At 35.4% G+C, this 20567-nt stretch overlaps 1 protein-coding gene across 3 annotated transcripts in view; it reads left to right on the top strand.

The window, feature by feature from the left end:
• Positions 1 to 20567, top strand: part of CLCN5 (chloride voltage-gated channel 5) — a 161855-nt gene that overhangs the window by 104515 nt on the left and 36773 nt on the right. For all 3 annotated transcript variants that reach the window (XM_039874866.1, XM_039874864.1, XM_039874865.1), the window contains one exon: positions 14537 to 14683. In XM_039874866.1, coding sequence (XP_039730800.1) covers positions 14542 to 14683 — 142 coding nt within the window. In that variant the 5' untranslated portion in view covers positions 14537 to 14541. The remainder of the gene's footprint in view (positions 1 to 14536; positions 14684 to 20567) is intronic.

A 20567-nucleotide genomic window follows, 5' to 3' on the forward strand; every position in this document is an offset into this window, starting at 1 on the left:
TGCCATTCTGATTGAGTGTCCTTTGCTTCCCCATCCTCTATATCGGTGGTTCGATCCTCTTCTTTATCCACTCTGTTGATGACCTACAATATACTCTTCATCTCAGATAATGTGTTCTTCATTTCTGACTGATTTTCTTTTATCATTTCCATTTTTATGTTTTTTATCTCTTTGTTAAAGTTCTTACTGAATTCGTCTACACATCCCCTAAGTTCATCGAGCAACTTTATAACCAGTGTTTTGAACTCTGCCTCTGTTAGATTGCTTGACTCCATTATTCCTGGATCTCTGTTCTGTTCTCTCATATGGTTTTTGCTTCTTTGTTTTCCATTTTGGCTGCCTTTCTGTGTCTGTTTCTATGTACTAAACAAAGTTCCTAAGTCTCCCGGTCTTATTAATGTGGCTTTGTGTAGTAGGTGTCCAGCAGCACAGTCCTGAGAGGGGTTCAGCTGCAGGCCAAGTTTAGCCCCAGCCTGTGCCCCTCCGGGGCCACCTGTTAAGATTCAGCAAGCAATCCACAGATGCCGTGCTTTTAGTTATCTCAAGAAACCACACCAGAAACCGAGGACAGCTGCCACCAGTGTGAGTCTTGGCACTGCTCAGCAAGGATCATTGGACTCGCCCAGGACACAAGTGGATGTGTCTTGGCTGGAGCTGTGAGTTGGGGGAGGTGAAGTTTCAGGGAATCCTCTGGGTGGAGTGACCTCTGTTATTCAGTTTGAGGAAGTCTCAGCTATGGTGTTGCTGAGTCTGCACACTGGGATTGGGGAGGGCTCAACAGAGGAACAGTGGATACTGCCAGCAATTCTGCCCAGGAGAGAGCCTCGCCTCAGGCCCTCACTCGGACAACTCAGTGTCCGCCTGTAAGTTTCTGGTGCCTCCTGTGCAGCTGACCCGGAGCTGCTGCTTAGAGCGAGCAGCTCCGTCACCGTGAAAATCCACTCGCGGACACTGCCCCTTTAAGAGGCATCTGCAGCTGCTTGCTGCTGGGGCCTCAGCCTCTGTCCCACTAAGTGTTGGGGACAGGGCAGCTTCGTGTCTTTGCCCCCTCCTACCTTCTACCATTGTAGGTTGATTTCTTATTTCTCTCCCTAGTTATAGGGCTTGTTCATCTAGATCCCAAGCGACTTTCCTTGCTGTTTGTTCCATGTTTCTCTCACAACTTTGATTTGGTTGCAAGAAGAATGAACAAAACATCTATCATCTATGCCATTTTTTCCAAGAGAGCTAGCTCTAGGTTTTTTTGTTGATATTCTTTATCAAATTGAGGAAGTTACCCTTCATTCCTAGTTTGCTGAGAGATTATTATGAATAGATGTCGGATTTTGTAAAATACTTTTTTTGTATTAATCAATATGCCTATAATGTTTCTTTTTTTAGCTTGTTGATGTGATGCATTACATTAATTGATTTTTTGAAGTTAGACCTGCCTTACATGCCTAAAATAAATCACAATTGGTATGGTATTTAGTCGTTTTTATCCATTGTTGAATTTGATCTGCTGATATTTTTTTGAGGATTTTTGCAATGTTTAAGAGAGAGATTGGTCTATAGTTTTCCTTGTAATGTCTTTGTCTTGTTTAGGTATTAAGATAATTCTAGCTACATAGAATGAGTTAGGAAGTATTGTCTTTGTTTTTATTTTTTGAAAGAAATTATAGAGAATTGATATAATTTCTTCTTTAAATATTTGGTAGAATTCACCAGTGATCCCATCTGGGTCTGGTACTTTCTGTTTTGGAAGGTTATTAATTAGTGATTCAGTTTCTTTAATAGATATAGACATATTCATTGATCTATTTCTCTTTGTATGAGTTTTCATAGATTGTATCTTTCAAGGAATTAATCCATTTCATCTAGGTTTTCAAATTTGTGAGCATAGAATTGCTAATAATATTCCTTTATCTTTGTATTGTTCATATGATTAATAGTGATGATCTATGTTTCATTTTTGTTGTTAGTAATTTGTATCTTCTTTTTCTTAATTAACCTGGCTATACATTTGTTAATTTTATTGATCTTTTCAAAGAACCAACTTTTGGTTTTGATTTTCTTTATTGATTTCCTGTCTTCAATTTCACTGATTTCTTTTCTAATTTTTATTACTTATTTTCTTCTGCTTATTTTGGGTTTAATTTGCATTTCTTTTCCTAGTTTCCTAAGGTGAAAGCTTAGGTAATTTATTTTAGATCTTTCTTCTTTTCTAATATATGCATTCAATGCTGTAGATTTCCTTCTAAGCACTAGGTTTTCTGTATCCCACAAATTTTGATAAGTTATTTTTCATTTTCATTTAGTTCAAAATGTTTTTTTTTTAATTTCTCTTGCAACTTCTTCTTTGACCCATGTGTTATTTAGATGTGTGTTGTTTTATCTTAAAGTATTTTGGGGTTTTCTACCTATCTTTCTTTATTGATTTCTAGTTTAATTCCATTATTATCTGAGCAGACTTTGTATGATTTTTTTTTCTTTAATTTGTTAAGGCATATTTCATAGCCCAGAATGTCAACTATTTTAGAGAATGTTCCATGTGAGCTGTATATTCTGATGCTGTTGTTAGATACTAAGTGTCTATAGATGTCAGTTAGGTCCATTTGATTGATGATTCTGTTCAACTTTGTTTTTACTGATTTTCTGCTGTTGGATCTGTCCATTTCCAGTAGAGGGGTATTGAAGTCTCCAACCATAACAGTGAGTTTATCTGTTTCTCCTTGCCATTTTATCAGTTTTTGCCTTATGTAATTTTATGCTCTGTTGTTAGGCACATAAACCTTAAGGATTGTTATGGCTTCTTACAGAATTGACCCTTTATCATTATGTAATGCCACTTTTCATCCCTGATAATTTTCCTTGCTCTGAAATCTGCTTTGTCTGAAATTAATATAACTACTTTAGCTTCCTTTTGATTAGTGGTAGCATGTTATATTTTTATCCATGTCCTTCCTTTTAATCTGTGCCTTTATATTTAAGGTAGATTTCTTATAGAAAACATAGTTAGATACTGCATTTTTACGCACTCTGACAGTCTCTGTCTTTTAACTGTTAGGATTAGACCATTGACGTTTAAAGTGATTCCTGATGTGATTGAGTCCATATGATCTGTCATATTTGTTACTGTTTCCTATTCGTTGTCCTTGTTTTTTTTTTCTTCCTTATTTTGTCTTCCACCCTTTTTCTGCCTTCTCTGGTTTTAGTCGAGCATTCTGTATTATTCTATTTTTTCTCTTAGCATACCAATTATACTTCTTTTTTAAAAATGTTTTTCAGTGGTTGCCCTTGTGTTTGCAATATACATTTACAACTAATCAAAGTCTTCTTTCAAATAACACAATATGACTTCACGGATAACGCAAGTACCATATAACAGGGTATTCTTACTTCCTTTTTCCTGTCCTTTATAACACTGCTGTCTTTTCACTTATCTGTAAGCTGTCATCACTGAATGCATTGTTGCCATTATTATTTTGAACAAACTTATCTGTTAGATTAATTAAGAATAAAAAATAACTAAATGTTAACTAGACTTATTGTAGTGATTATTTCACAGTATATACAAATATCAAATTATTAGTTGTATATCTGAAACATTACTGTTTTATGCCATATTATAACATGTTATGTTATATGACAATTATATCTCAATTTAAAAAAAGGCAGGTGGGGGAAAAGAATAAGGATTAAATATTTTATTTTAATTTATTCTTTCTCTAGCTCTTCCTTTCTTTATGTAGGCCTGAGTTTCTTACCTGTATAATTTTTTTTTCTTTCTGAAGAATTTCTTTTAACATTTCCTACAAGGCAGATATACTGCTAATTCCTTTAATTTTTGTTTTTCTGAGAAAAATCTTAATTTCTCATTCAGTTTTGAGGGATTATTTCTCTGGACTCAGAATTCTTGATTGATGGTTCTTTTCAACCCTTCATATATTTCATACTACTTTCTTCTTGATGGCATAGTTTCTGAAGAGAAGTTTGATGTAATTCTAATCCTTGCTCTTCTATAGGTAAGGCAGTTTTTCCCTCTGGCTACTTTCATGATTTTTTCTTTGATATTCTGCAGTTTAGATATGATATGTCTCGTTGTAGATTTTTAAAATATTTATCCTCCTTAGTGTTCTCTGAGAATTCTGGACATGTAGTTTGGCATCTATCATTAATTTTAGAATACTCTCATTATTGCTTCAAATGCAGTCAGTGTGCCACATAATGACATTTCAGTCAATGACAGACTGTATATATGACGATGATCCTGATAGATTATAATAGAGTTAAATTTCCTGTAAGAAATGGAGGATATGTGGTTCAGGAGTAATTTTTTTTTTCTCCGAAGGGAGCAATATCTGTGGGGCTTGGTAGTAGATTCCTTCTCAGTCACAACACCTCAATTTTGAGTATATAGATTATATCTCAATCAGTCAGCTACTGACCTATTTCATTACATATTCAGAGGTGCTGCAGTCCTCCCATATCTAGCTTGATGCTCTTCAGAGTACCTTGCAGTAAATTCTTTGTCAAGGACCTAAGGTCCTGTACAAATACTGAGGTATACAGGAGCTAGTTTAATAAGTATTAAGTGCCACTGCCACTTTAGTAAAAGCTTTCTGTGGTAGTGTTGAGCCAGCCTGTTCCTGTCCTTTGGAAATATTTTCGGGTCATAATGATGTAAAACATAGATAAGTTTTATTTCTTCTATCAGTTCTATGCCAGAGAGAGTCCTTTGTGCCAGATAGGGTCAATGGAACCAAAAACAAATTTCCAAAGTCAAAATATTGAGTCCTCAGTTCTACATTTACTCCATGTTAAACATGCTCTTTTTAAAACGAATACCACAAAGTTACTTAATCTGACTATTGCTCCAATTCACAATAGTCAAAACCACATTGCCATGACCATCCCTTAAGTTTTTTTCTATCTCTATCTTGATTTTTTTTTTTTATTCCTTATGATCCTCAGGCCACCTTTTACTCCTTCCTGACAGTCACTAGTATGGTGTCTATGCCTTATCCAGCCAATTTCTCTTCAATATTTCCAATCAATCCAGCCCATATCCCTGTTCATGGAGTGGCATTGATAGCTTTGATGTTCTATTTCTGAACCAATAGGAAGGAAGCAGGGGAAAAGCTTGTGAGACAGTGTTCATAAAGTCTACAGTAGTGTACAGTAATGTCCTAAGCCTTCACATTCACTCACCACTGACCCACAGACTCACTGAGAGCAACTTTCAGTCCTGCAAGCTCCATTTACGGTAAGTGCCCCATACAGGTGTACCATTTTTTAGCTTTCATACCGTATTTTCACTTTTCATGTTTAGATATGTTTAGATATACAAATACTTACTATTTTGTTGCAGTTGCCTATAGTATTCAGCACAGTAACATGTCATACAGGTTTATCGCCTAGGAGCAATAAGCTATAACCATATAGCCTAGGTGTTTAGTAGGCTATACTGTCTAGGTTTGCGTAAGTGCACTCTGTGATATTTGCATAATGATGAAATCACCAAACAATGCATTTCTAAGAATGCATCTCTGTAATTAAATGGTACATGACTATTCTTTTTCTTTTCCTTTCTTTCTTCTCCTGGTATCCCCATTCTGCATTTGTTACGTCTTTTGTAGTTGTCCCACAGTTCTTGATATTCTGTTCATTTTTTAATTCTGTTTGCATTTCAGTTTTGGAACTTTCTCTTGATATTTCTTCAGGCTTGCTGATTCTTATCTTCTGCTGTGTCCAGTCTATTGACGATCAAAGACATTCTTTATTCCTTTTGTAGATCACTTACATTTCATTTTTATTTTTTTCTTAGAGTTTCTATCTCTCTGCTTACATTACTCATCTGTTCTGACATGTTGTCCACCTTTTCCATTAGGGCCCTTAGCATATTATAGTTATTTTAAATTGCTGTTGTGATAAAGCTAACATTTTTTTCATATCTTGCTCTGTCTCTCCAGGTTGTTTTTTTTTTTTTTTCTTTTTAGTATGCTTTTCTTTTAGTATGCTTGTAAATTTTTGTTGGAAGCTGGACATAACATATGGGTTAAAAAGTAACTAAGGTAAATAGGCCTTTAATGTGAGGTTTTATGTTTATCTGGAAGAGGTTAGGATGTGTTTACTGTTTGCTGTAGCTGTATGTGTCAGAGACTAAAATTTTCTCTAGTGTCTTTTTTTGTCTCTTCTATTTGGTTTCCCTAGAGATGACTTCTTAAATAAAGTTTAAGACATGCAATTTTTGTAGTTGTATTCACCTGTTGTTATTCAGCAGCCCTATTGATGTGGTAGTCAGGTGGTGTGGAGAAGGGAAGTGTTCTATAGTCCTATGATTAAGTTTGAGTCTTTTAGTGAGCCTGTACCCCTTGGTTGTGAAATTCACAAGTGTTTCTCAGTTTTGTTTTGTTTTCTTCCTCTTATGTGAGACAGGAAGACTAGAGGGAGCTAGAGTTGAGGTTTCTTTTTCTTTTCTTTTTTCTTTCCCTAATTTGGTTAGGCTTCTTAAAATAGTTTCTCTTGTTAAGATGAACTGAATGCTCTGGTTCATTTCTCTGCCCCCTACTGGAAGCACAAGGAGATTTTTCTCTGGTGTTCACCAGTAGAGCTCCTGGAGGCAAAATTTACAGAAATGTAGGGTCCCCCGAAGACTGGTCCTTCTCTAGTTCTTAACTCTCAAATTTGTCCACACTGAGCCTCCAGCTATTCTTCAATTACAATTTAAGTTCTCCTACCCTGGTACTGGTTCTCATGGATGTTTCTGCTTATATGAGCTATGAATCTATGTATCATCCTGTCTGTCTCCCCAATTTGGAGGGCAGTAGTTTTCCCTATGACCTCAGTTCTCTGATGGATCTAAGAAGAGTTGTGGATTTTCATTTTGTCCAGCTTTCTTCTCATTGTGAGGATCAGAGTGACGACTTCCAAGGTCCTTACCTGCTCTCCCGGAAACTGGAAGTCCTCCTTTGATTTTTACTTGGATATTTGTATACACCTTTTTTATTATCTTTTTCAGTGATAAAGATAAATGAAGTGTTCCTTTCACTTCATTTTATTGCATATATTCCTTGATGCAAAAAATTATTTATTTTTAGTACATATAAATTAATCATTTTATATCTTTCTATAGTCAGGGATAATTTTGTCTATTCTCTACATCTGGGATAAATATACTATTCTGTGTTTTTTTTAAACCAACTGTAAAAAAGCCCATTTGGGATTTATTGCCATATGATTTATGTTGTAATCTTATATTGTTTTCCATTTTGATATCTAGCAATCCTTCAACTGTTTACTAAAAAGTGATTCTTCTATATTTGTGTCGCTTCTGGTTTATCAACTATTAAGTTCTTATAATAGTTTGTATCTTTTGCTAGAATCTCTATTCTTAATTCTGTAAGGTTTTGATGATTGTTTCTTTGTAGAAAATTAAAATCTGACAGGAGATAAGTTTGCCATATTTACATTTAAGAAAATACATACACTAGTATCCTTGCCTACTTATTTTTCTAGATGAATTTCACTAACAACCTTTCAAGTTATATAAAGGATGCCATGGGGACTTTAGAGTAATATATAGATATAATACAATGCAAATTAGGATCTGTTTCATTATTGCTATATTTAGACTTTCCATCCAAGAGCAAGATAGATCTGGATTGACATGTCTTCGTTTTCCTCCTGCTTAGCTTTTATAAATTTTAGAGTAATATTGTATTTATGTCTCCATTATAAATAAATTATTGTATTTTCTAATTTCATAGTTGTACATAGGAATGCAGTTTTTAAATATATTTACCTTATAATTATCTTTATTTGTTTTAGTTAATATGCCTAGAGTTGTATAGATATGCATTCGTGCAATCCAAATATCAGAATATTATATTTCTTCCTTTCCTATATATAGTAAGTCCTCACTTAACATTGTTGATAGGTTCTGCAACTTAAAGCAAAACAATGTATAACAAAACCAACTTTACCACAGGCTAATTGATGTAAATAAGACTTGTTACTATGGCATCACATCAACAGTATAAGAATATGATGTTGAACAAAACAATGTTATTCAAGGACCTGGGATACATTCTCCACTTTTTTCCTCTTAAAGTTTTTTTGTACCATGTTAAGTATAATTGGCAATAGGAGGCATCATTTCCTTCCTGTATTAAATGGAATGATATTTTGCTTCTTGGTTTTAGTTAAAATATTTGATATCATGTCAAGAAAGAAATCTCTGCCTGGAATATATTTAAATATTCATAATAAGTATAAATTTTAAAAATCCATTTTTGACATCTTTTGAGATAAGTATAACTTTTAAAATTGTATCTGTCAATCTGACAAATTATGTTGAGTTTCCCTTGTGATACCAGTCTTGTGTTTTGGAATAAACCTTCTTTATTTATATCAGGCAAATCTTTCAATCTGATGCTATATTCAGTTTGTTAAAGTTTATTTAGGAGTTTTAATCCTATATTTCAAAGTGAAAGTAATCTATAAACTCTGTTTTGAGTGTTGTTTTTGTCAGGCCTGACAGACCATTGTCGTTGAACCTCATGGCACTTCTGTAGCCATCTTGTGGGTGTGGCCCAAGTATAGTTTCTCCAGTTTTTATTCTTTCTCTATTTCAGCAACTCTCAAAGATTAATCTGCAGATTCTTGAGACCCTTTTTGGGGGGGTCTGCAAGATCAAAACTGTTGTCATATTCATATTTCATATAATATGAATAATATACAGAATGCCATGCACAGATCAACAGATATTTTTGTGGAGCAAAAATAAGAAATAGAAAAGTGTATTGCTTCTTTGTGCTCGTTAGCATTGGAATATGTGATATACATTATATTTTCATTTGAAGGGTCACATGTATCAGCTCACCCATTGATTTATACTTTTGTTTTTGCCAAATGGGCTAGTTGAGATGGAAGTATTAATTTATTTGAACCAACACATATCACTGTCACTAGTGAAACAAGATGCCAGTATGCTATACCACAAACTAGTGTCATATCCCACCCCAACCTGGCTCTTTCAATGAAACTGTTAGGAATATGTTTCCTCCTCCATCCTAAATCACCTATATCAAAACTGAAAGTAGCAAACTACCTTCCTAGCCTTTCTTCCTCTCATGCTTCCAGCCCACTGCTGCCACACTTACCTCTTAAAGTCATGTTTTTATCATGTTGTTCCTCAAAAACCACTGTGACTCCATTGGTTTCCCAGGTCCATCATGATCAATCTCCATCTATTTGCTCAAAGATACCTACCCTGTCCTCTAGTCAAGCACAAATGCCAGCCTTGTTCTCATCGCAACACTGTGGCCATTTTACACTGGGCCTAGAATATCCTCTTTCCTCCATGAAGCCTTCTCTCGCTTACAATCTCTCCTCCATTTTTGAATACCAAATGCACTTTTATTTTAAAAGTTTAATACTTAGCTGTTGTATAATTGCGTTACGTGAAAATTTTTCTTCCCAACTAGATCATAAATTCCTTGAGAGTAATGACAGGGTAACAAATGCTTTTTGTATCCCCAATTCTCTACCCTCATAGTGCAAGGCATAGATTTATTGAGTACCAGCCATATAAATATGTTGCTTGTATGTTTACCTTTCCTCTCCAGTGGGAATCCTTCTCAATAAGCATTTATTGAGCATGTACTCTGGAACACGAGTTGTTGGGACAACAGAAATGAGAAGGACATGGTGCATGTAGTCACAAGACTCGGTGGAAGAGATTATAGAATCAACATAGATGTCTGAACAAAGAGAGTATTGAGGGAAAAACCTTTTTAAACTGGTCCTAGATGGATTGAATGAGATTTCGCCAGGTTGAAAAGAGGATTGAGGGAGAGGGCTGGGTGGGATTCCAGATAGAGTATCTGGCCTGAGCAAAGGCATAGAAGAATAAAAGTACATGGTCTATATGGAGTATAACAAATTTGTGGCAGTAGACAAGTCTCTCTTGGTAGATAGGATGTATATTTGACACATCCTTGAATGTCATGAAAATAAATTTAAACTTGACCCTATAGGCAGTGGGGAACCAGCTTATGATTTCAAGCAAGAAAGCGACATAAGGCTCTGAAAGTGCCTTTAAGCTGAAAGCATCAGCTATGTAACACAAATATCAACCAAAACATTTTCCCTTGATCACTCTCCTCCATAGGCCTCCATTATATGACAAGCACTATATGTATATCCACCAGTTGGGATAATAAATCCAATCTCCTTACTTTGTTCCTGGTCTACCCTAAATTCTAACTGATCGCAGGCTTGTGGCCATCTAGAGTTGTTGTTGTTGTTGTTGTTGTTGTCGTTGTCGTTGTTGTCGTTGTTGTCGTTGTTGTTTGGTCCATCAGAGGTTTGATTTATTCCAGATATGCCATTCTCTGGATCGACATGTGATAGTGAAGACCCAAAGTGTTGTGGTGAGAGAACTAGGCTTAGAGTTCAACTAGATGTGGATTCGAATCTCAGTTTTAAAGAACTTTAAATTATTTCTTCATTTTTCTGCTGCTTTAACTTTTCCTCTTGAACTTCTTAATATCAAAATAAAACCAAAGACTACCAGAATGGTTTATCCATGAACAAATATCACTTTCAAATTTACTGATTGTATTTATTTCCTTTGTTGAATTCCCATTTATAGCATCTGCTTTGCTTGATTTGCTTGCTGCTTCTAATTTTCTTTTCTTGACCCTTTATTTCTATGTACTTATTAAGGAAGCACTTTATAACCCAAACAGTAAACCAGATACCTGCTCCAGGAAATGTTTGGAATGAAGTAGCTCAATTTAGCTGAATTGTTCTGTGTCAGTGGGTTACAGGAAGGAGTTTGTAAAGTCCCTATGGGGAAACTGGTAAGTTTTCCAGCTTCTCCTTTGTTGAATTTTCATCTTGTACCGTCATTATTTTGTTTTAATGAATTCCTAGAACAATAGTTACACCCATCTGAAAATATGACTACAGAACATATCCCAAAGCCAAACATAAATTATTTTTGCACTCCCCATACATTTTAATTCTATCATTTGTGTGGCTAATGTAGAGTTGTTGGAATTCTGTATTTTAAACCATTTCCTGAATGAAACATGTAAACAGTGGAGAGAAAGGGAAAGGATTCTGCTTCATTTTGCAAATTGTCTTGCTTTCTTTCAGTGCTAGTCACTGTGTAGAATTCATGGGCACTTAATAAATTTAAACAAAAAGAAAACCTCTCGAATTGTACTACCCTGTTAGTCTTAGTTCTCATCAGCTAAAATGGTTCTTATTTTCAGCTAAGATTTCCAGAAACCTTGAATATCTACTTTAACATTAATTTCATAGGATCATTGAATGAGGTAAATCCCAGAGTTAGACAAATATTAGCTGCAAATATTGACTCTGATGCCACCTGAATTTTAAAAGTAAAGTTGATGTGGAGGGTGAGCGTCCAGGAACAGGCCTTGTTTGAATTTTATTATTTCTGTTTAAGTTAATGTTATTTCTTTTGTTGTTGTTGTTCATTTTCATCCTATTGAGTTTAAAGTAGTAACAGAATTGTCAAATGGAGTTCTTAGGAATTCAGGACTGGAGGTTGAGGTAGAGATGAGAGCTAGAGACAGTAGATTTCCTTAAAGGATAAAATTAAGTACAGTAGTTCCCCCTTTATTCACAGTTTCGCTTTCCATGTTTTAATTACCCACAGTCGACTGTGGTTCAGAAATGTTAGATGGAAAATTCCAGAAATAAAAAATTCATAAGTTTTAAATTGTACACCACTCTGTGTGCCATGATGAAATCTCACAAAGTCCTGCTCTGTCTCACCCAAGATGTGAATCATCCCTTTGTCTAGTGTATCCATACTGTATATGCTACCCACTGTTAGTCACTTAGTGGCTATCTCAGTTACCAGCTATATTATCAGAGAGAGACTGCATTCACATAACTTTTATTATAGGAAATTGTTATAATTATTCCATTTTATTATTTTTAATTTCTTACTGTGCTTCTTTTATAAATTAAACTTTATTTATACGTATGTATGTACAGGGATAAAACCGTATATGTAGGGTTTGGTACTAATCATGGTTTCAGGAATCCCCTGGGAGTCTTGGGATTTATTCTCCATGGATAAGGTGGGGACTTTTGTAAACCAGAAGGCAGGGAAGGAGCTGTTATCTCAGATCCAGAGCAAAGTAGAGGGGCTGTTTTTTCTTAAAGAGGGAAAACACATCTTCCTGGATGACAGGAAGGAAGACAGAGAGATTCAGGGTTTCCTATCTGTTGTTAGTAATAGGAAAAAACTGCTAAGGAACCTAGGTCAGGTTCCCTAGAAGTGGCAATTGAGACAGGGAATTTGTATAAGTGCATTGCTTCAGGAGTTCTTGGAAAAGAAGAGTGAAGGAAGCAAGAAAGAGCTGGGGGAAGAGTCCCTCGAGGATGAAGGGTTGGGGAGCAGTGAAGGAGTTTGGCTAAGACCACAAAGCATGGATTCTTAGTGTCCTAGGACTCATTTGATCTACATAGCAAGGTTAGAGTTTTGTAGCTAAGGACATGGTTTTATGATCAGTAATTTTGTACATTATTAGTACCTTTGGATAAATGACCCTACTCTATGTGACCATATGTCACATCAGCATGGTAATCTTCCTGGGGAACCTATTGTTTAATTAACATCTGCACAGAGTTCAAGCTACTTGTGCATATTAAGGAAAGATATTGAGAATGCCTTTCTATTTATATTCATCCTTATCCATAAGTGACCAGCAGGTTTTCCTTAGAATATCTGTTCTCTTGGTTTCAACCATCACCTTGAGCTGATAACTCCCAAATCTTTGTCTCCCAAACTTCATCTCATCTGGCTTACCCAGCATCATTTTTTGTATCTGTCTAACTATTCCACAATGATTTATACATAGTAGGTGGTTCATAAATATCATTCACACGTCAGTCAGTCTGGTCTCTTTATTACAAGTGAGGTATTGTGAAATTGAACACATGATTTGGAGCTTAACTTTTATTTGACACTAACTGAGCAAGTTACTTAGCCTCTCTGAGCTTTAGTTTCCTCATCTGCACTAGGAGTGATAATGCCATAGCATAGGAACGTTGGAAAAATTAAGTGAAAGAGTTCACTTTTAAGCATATAGTCCAGTGCCTGAAAACTGATAAGTATCTGGTAAAAGTTTTTTTTTTTTTCTCTTTTATGGTCAATGTTTAAAATATTTATCCGCTATGATTCCAATTTTTCAGGCCTATTGCTTAATTTAACCTATTTGGTTTTTACCACATTCATCACACATAATTCTGGTAACCTAGAATAAGTAGTTTCTTTAAAAAGTCGGAATACCTCAAAAGGAATATTGTTTGCCTAACCTAATAGAATTTTGCTGACTATGATTCTGAATCAAGATTTCATAAAAAAAAAAATGGGAAGGCAAGGTAGATAATGTAAAGTTGGCTATAATGCTGTTTTTACACTTGATCTTAGCCAAAAGGCCAAGAATCGATATATAATGCTGTTTTCTTAAAAAACAAAATACTAAGTTTTTTTTCCTGACATATAAAGCTCTTTTTAATTAAAGTATAGTTGACTGTACTAAGATTTTTTTTTCTGAGTAGAATTTATATGTGAAGATTCACACTTGGGATATAAAAAATGTTTCATCTTTAATATTAAATTCTTGAGCAGAGAACAACATTGAATGGAACAGTATGCCTTTTCCTCCCAGTATTTCTGTGCATCTATATTGTGTTAGGAGCTCTGGGAGACTCAGGCATCAAGAAATGTTTCTCCCAAATGGCTAGCACATTTCTTGATAATTATGAGTAGTTTTTCTTTTTTATTTCAGTTGATTACTTATGAACTACTATGAGTTTTGTACACATGTCCTCATATGGTTTGTTTGTTTGCATGGTTCTCAAAAAATTGCTCTCAACTATATGGTAAGAGTAGAGGTACATTATTACATCTGGAGGGTAACTGAATATACTAAGTAGTTTGCATGTCTATATTATCAAAGTAAGAGTATGAAAGAAGACATAAGAATAAATGGTAACTTAAAAGGTGAAAACTACCCAAATGTCCATCAACTGATGAATGGATAATCAAACTGTGGTATATCCATAAAATGGGTATTATTCAGTTCTAAAAAGGAGCGAAGTACTGATACATGCTATAATGTGGATAAGTCTTGAAAACATTATGAGAAGTGGAAGAAGCCAGACACAAAAGACCATATGTTATATGATTACATTTGTATGACATCCAGAACCAGCCAATCATAGAAACAGAATGGGAATTGAGGTTATAAAGGGTTGAGGGGAGGATGAAGAGTTATATTTACTGGGTACAGAGTTTCTGTTTGGGATGATGAAAAATTTCTGGTAATGGATAGTGACGATTGCACAATATCATAAATGTATTTAATGCTGCTGGATTGTCTAGTTTAAAATGGGTCAAATGGTAAATTTTATGTTATGTGTATTTACCACAATTTAAAAAACAGTAAATGGTAAGGGTTTTGGAGGTCATTATAATAAGCCTCCTGTTTTCCTTTCTGCACAGGAGCCATGGACAACAGAGGCTTTCAGCAGGGGAGTTTCAATAGCTTTCAGAATAGCTCCAGTGATGAAGACTTGATGGACATACCAGGAACAGCTATGGATTTCGCCATGAGTGATGATGTTCCTCCGTTAGATGGAGAAATAGAAGGTATCATTATTGCTAATGACAATTTATCTTTTAAAAAAGGATTTTTAATGTACATATAGTTAAATTAATTAATTTTCTGGTACACAGTCCTGTGAATTTTATCACATGCATAGATTCTTGTATCCACCACCACTGACAGGATACAGAATAGTTCAATACTCAAAAGAATCCCCTCTTGCTATCTCTTTGCAGTCAGACCTCCCTACCCCCAACACCTGATAATCAGTGATCTATTCTCTGTCCCTATAGTTTTTCCTTTTCAAGAATGTCATATACAAATGTAGTTGCATAATATGTTACCTTTTGAAACCGACTTCATATACTTAGCTTAATGCTTTGGAAATTCACCCAAGTTATTCATTCCTTTTTCTTGCTGAGTAGTATACCATGGAGTGGGGTTGCTGGATCTTGTGGTAAATGTATGTTGAACTTTATAAGAAACTGCCAAACCATCTTCCAGACTGGCTGTACCATTTTGCATCTGAACTAGCTATGTATGATAGTTCTACTTGTTCCACATCCTCGACAGCTCTTGGTATGTTCCATAATTTTTTATTTTAGCCATTCTAATAGGTATGTAGTGTTATCACATCATAGTTTTAATTTCCCTAATGGCTTATCATGTTTTATGTGCTTATTTGCCAGTCTTACATACTCTTTGATGAAGTGTCTGTTTAAATTCTTTCTCTTTTTTATAATTGTTTTTTTGTTTTTAGTATGTGGAATACATTTATAAAATGAGAATTCCTCTCATCTAGTATTTGACTATCCAGTAACATCATACTTTTCAATAGCTGCATGCAATTTCATAGTATAGCTGTATTATTAAATAGTAGTTTATTTAGCCAAGCTTCTATTGATGCACGTTTCAGTGGTCTCCAGTCTTTTGCTATTATAAACAGTGCTGCAATGAATAACCTTGTGTGTGCGTATGTGTGTGTACATAGATATCTTTTAAGTATGTGAAAGCATTTCTGTACCGTGAGTGTATAAGACTCCTTATTTCTCCACAGCCTTGCTGGTGTTGAATATTATAATTTGTTTTTCATCTTTACAATATGATAAGTAAAATAGATAAAGAAATACATTCCCATTGTTTTAAATTTTACTTTTTTAAATTAATGAAATCGAACATTTTTTCATATGTTTACTAACCATTTAAATTTCTTTTTCTGAAAGTTTCCTGTTCATATAATAGGATTAATCTTTTGTCTAACATAGGTTAAATATGTTTTTTCCATTTCTGGTTTGCCTTTGTTAACTTTGTTTTTCAATCTACAAATATCTAAAAAAAATCTTAAACTAGGTATATCGCCCTTTTCTTTTGTGACTTCCGAGTTTCTTGTAATTAGAAAGGACTGCATCACTTTAAGATTAAATTTGTATAATTACTTTAAACTGGTTCTTTAACTAATTGAGATTGCCATTCTCAGAGTAAAGTCAGAGGACCAGAAACTACTGTCAGAATTCAGTATTTAGCAAATTTGTATTAAGGACATATAACATTGCAGATACTTTGCTAGGTTCTGGGAATTAGCAAGGCTTTAAGGCACCATCCCTGCCTTCACGAAGTTGATTCTAGCTAGCTAAATAGACACCTAAGGACTTTTGATAGTACCTATCTCTTAAAGTCATTTTCAGGATTAAATGAGGTAATAACATATAAAAGTGCTTATATCTGTACCTGGCATCAAGTTAATGCTCAATAAAAAGTTATTATCATTATTATTATTTCTATTATAACCCTGTATTTTAAGTGCTATAACTCTTACAGGAACTTAGCAGAAGAAGCATTCTGTCTGTGCGTGTGTGTGTGTGTAGGATTGAAAAAGATTTCATGTATTTGAGAAGGGCCTTGAAAGATTAGTTATTTGATAGGGAGAAGAGGATTCCAGGTAGAAAGCAAGCTTTTACAGAGATATCAACAGTCATAATATACAGAGTTGCAAAGGCAGAATATGAGCCCATGTAAGTAAGTTGGGGCCTTCATTCTCACACTAAGAAGTTTGGATTAACTTTATTGTCACTGTGAGGACAAATTTCTTTACCCATTCATTTAACAAATATTTTTTGAGCATCTGTATGACCCAGGCACTATTGCCGGCACTGGGATACAGTAGTGGAATTAATTTAGATAAGATCCAAGATGACCTGGAATTTAAATCTAGTTGGGTAAATGAATAAACAGATTACCTAGTTAATTACCCATTGCGATAAATACTAGGATAGAAATAAACAGAATGGTAATAGAAGGTAACTGGGGCTTAACATTAGTTAGAAAGGTCAGGGAAGGCCTCTCTAAGGAGGTGACCAACTTGGGATAAACACACTAGTATGAAAATTGCAGGTTCAAAAGGATATCAAGAAATTTGCCTAGTAAAGGTATCTCAGGAAAGTGACAGTAGAAGAGTGTCCTTGTATTTGAAATTCACAAAAGGAAGGTACTCACTGTTTGGTATTTACTGGTTTGCCATATTTGCCTACTTCTATAAAAGGGACATGTGTTTGTGTATCACTTCCACTTATGTATAGGTATAACCATAGTGAGTCAGTTATATCAATTACTTGCTCTAGAGAAGTGGTCATTTAGAACTTGAACTGGCTACCTCTCCCAAACCAGAGTGGTTTAGCTTAGTTATCATCATTGCTTGTAATAGAAAATGATTTCATATAGCATTCAGATTTCTAAAGTACTTTGTGTGTTCACATTGCTCTCAGTAGGTGATTGGGACAAGCGAGTATCCGTTATTCCCATTTAATAGACTAGAAAACTAAGACAGACAAGATTTTGACATTGCCTATGATTGTAGAGTATGTTTTTACATGAGAAGTCCTTCACTTTTAAATAGCCTTTACAGGAGAATGACTGCTTGTGGTTTACAAGTTCTGACCATAAAATAATAAAAGGCTGTTTTCCATGAACTACACATGAAAATCAGTCATTATACTCTGTAGCAATGGATTTTCTTGCTTTGCTTTTTAATTGTTCTTACTTTAACGTTTTCACATGGAACTTCCTAATAAAAACAACAAAAAAGGTCATAAAGTCCTATATATTTGGTGGTGAAACTGTGCATAATTGTACCAGGCACAATAGCATGTAGTAAAAAGATTAGTTAAAAGGAACTTGAAAGGCAGTAGAGTGGTTCTTGTTTTCCAGATGGCTAGAAGGATTGATTTATGAAGAATGAATAAATAAAATATGCATGGCACAGTTAAATGCATTTGAGATAGTGTTATAATAGTCTGTAAATTAGAGGAAAAATAAACATGGAAATCTGAAAGAAGGGGATAGGGAAGAAAATAGAGTTTGAGTAATGGGAAAAAATTCAGAGTTATTCTCATAGGCCATCTGTTCTCACTTGCCTGCCTCTGCAGCCTAGACCTCATGGTCAACAATTCATTCATTTATCCATTCACTCATTCAATATTTATGAAGCACCTAGATTTGAACCGATCACTGTGCTGTCCTAGTAATGCTCTTTGAGTCCCTTCTTCTCCTCACCTGCTTGTATTTCTACCTACCATGCCTCACTGCTACTCTCTAACTGTTGAATGAGGAGACATTCCTGGCAGAGAGCAACAGAGGTAAAGGCACAGCAGCATGAGTCTTTTCTATTCAAGAAACAGAATCTATGTGTCAGAATTCTGAGGCTCCAAAGGTGGGACTGGTAGCAGTTGGAGCTGGAGGGAGGGGAGCAGGGAATAAGGTGAGAGATCTAGTTAGAAATCTAGGTGGGTCCAGATTGTTTTTGCCTTTGAACCTTATCTTATAATGATTTAAAAACAGGAATGTTATGATTGAATTTGCGTTTTAGAGAATTTATGGCAGTGTGGAGGATGAATTCACGGAAAGGGTAGGTTAGAGAATGGAAGACCAGTTAAACTGTTATTTTTTAAAAATCTAGGTGAAAGATCAAAAGCCCTGAATTAAGACAACAGGAATGAAGAGGAAGGACTAAGTTCTAGAGAAATTTCAGAGGGAGTATTGATAGGACTAATTAGATATAGGGAATAAACTAGAAGAGAGTCATGGGTGACTTCAAAGTTCAGGCAGGTCATGGCCCCCTAGCATGTGACAATGGGCTTGGGTTACCCCTGTGAGCCTCAACATAATCTCCCAACCTCCTAGGGAAAGAAAAAACAGTCTTTTAAAATGAAAAACATGATAGCGTATGAAATCTACCAATTAAGTTGTGAAAAAGATCATTTTATCATCTTCTGATTAAATCCCAGTGTCTGTTGAGCCTGTGTCTTGTGAGTGTAACCTCAGAAGTTTTAGTCCAGTGGTATAGCTTTTTGTTCTCCCTGCCCCCTACTCTTGTTCCTGACCTCAGCTTTCTTAGCCCATTTCCTGGAGGCTCAGGATCCTGTTGACTGTGACATTTTTCCCTTAGGTGAGACAAGAAGGCTGGGAAGGGAGGGGGCTGGAGAAGGAGGAATGCCCTTCCCCCAACTGGAATAAGGCTCAGCCAAAGAATTTTCCCTGGAGCATAGATAGGCCTTTGTTATAAAGAGCTCTGGGATATTTCATAGTGGTTAGTCTTTACCTCCCCTTCTCAGAGTCAGGAGGGGATCTTTCTTGAATGTTCACTGAGAACTTGGTAGAGAATTTTGAGATAGCGCCCACAAAAGTGTAAGCCACAGGAGTTTCTCACTTCCATGCAAGTCCACGCTCAGCCTTCAGCAATTCGTCAAAGTTGCCATTTAAGTGTCCCTCTGAGATTATGGTTCCAGCATTTTCTACTCTAGGTAAGCAGAACTCAACTGTGTTTCTTTGGCTACGGCCTTTTCTTCAAATTGGGAGGTTGCAGTTTCCCCTGCAACCTCAGCTCTCTACTGGGCCCAAGAAAAGTTCTTGATTTTTCAGTTGTCCAATTTGTTCAGTTTGTTTTAAGGGCAGAAGTTACAACTTTAAAGCTCTTTACTTGCCAGAGCTGAAACTGGAAGCTCTCTATTTATTTTTCAATTAGGAAAATCACTTTTGTACCTTCTTGAAAGAAAAACACACACACACACACATATATGTTTTTAGAGATCCTTTGGCAGTACTTTAAATCCTGAGTGGACTACTTTTAACCTCACCTGTTCCAATTTATGGCATCGGATGGGTAAAAGGATTTCTATAATGTTTTAGGAGTGTGTGCTGGATGTTTCTGGGGTCTGTGGCTAGCAGGTACTCCGAGGATATTGTAGCTATATTGATATAGCTCTAGTTAACAATATCCCAGAAGCCTTGGGTCCCAGGTTGTCCTGTACTTCACTGACGAGCTGTCTTACTTTTTTTCTCTAAAAATTGGTAGTGCCATTTTATGATCTTGCCAGAAGTGTGTTCTCAGACAAGTGTGCAATCAAAATACTATTTGGAATGGCTCAAAGCTAAGATCATCTCAAAAGTCATTCAGCACAATGTCTGAGTGGCCAAAAAATTATGCTAATAACCCTCTCATTTTACTGATGGGGAACCTGAAGCCCACAGAAATTAAGGCAATTGCCCAAGGTGACACAACTATTGAGTTGTGGAGCTGGGGTTAGAATTTGCCCCTTATAGCTGCTGAACAATAGGTCTGATCATAAAGACTTTCTTCTCATTGACTTTCATTGAAAACTTAATAAACTATCTTCCTTTTGGTGTTTTCCTCCTGGTGTTCTCCAGAAACTGTCACCTACTTCATTTCTAAATACCCCAGTGGTCTGCCTCAGAATGTAAGTCTGCCCTTTGCAGTGTCCCATCTCTACTAGCTGTGTTATCATTTTTTTTCTTTTAGAACCACTTATATAACACATAAATATACTTCACTTTTAAAGATTCAAACTATATATATATATATATATATATATATATATATATATATATATATATATAAAATGTGAAAGCCCCCTC

Source organism: Pteropus medius, unplaced genomic scaffold (genome assembly GCF_902729225.1).
Source record: "Pteropus medius unplaced genomic scaffold, Ma_sr-lr_union100, whole genome shotgun sequence".
Taxonomy (NCBI): Eukaryota; Metazoa; Chordata; class Mammalia; order Chiroptera; family Pteropodidae; genus Pteropus; species Pteropus medius.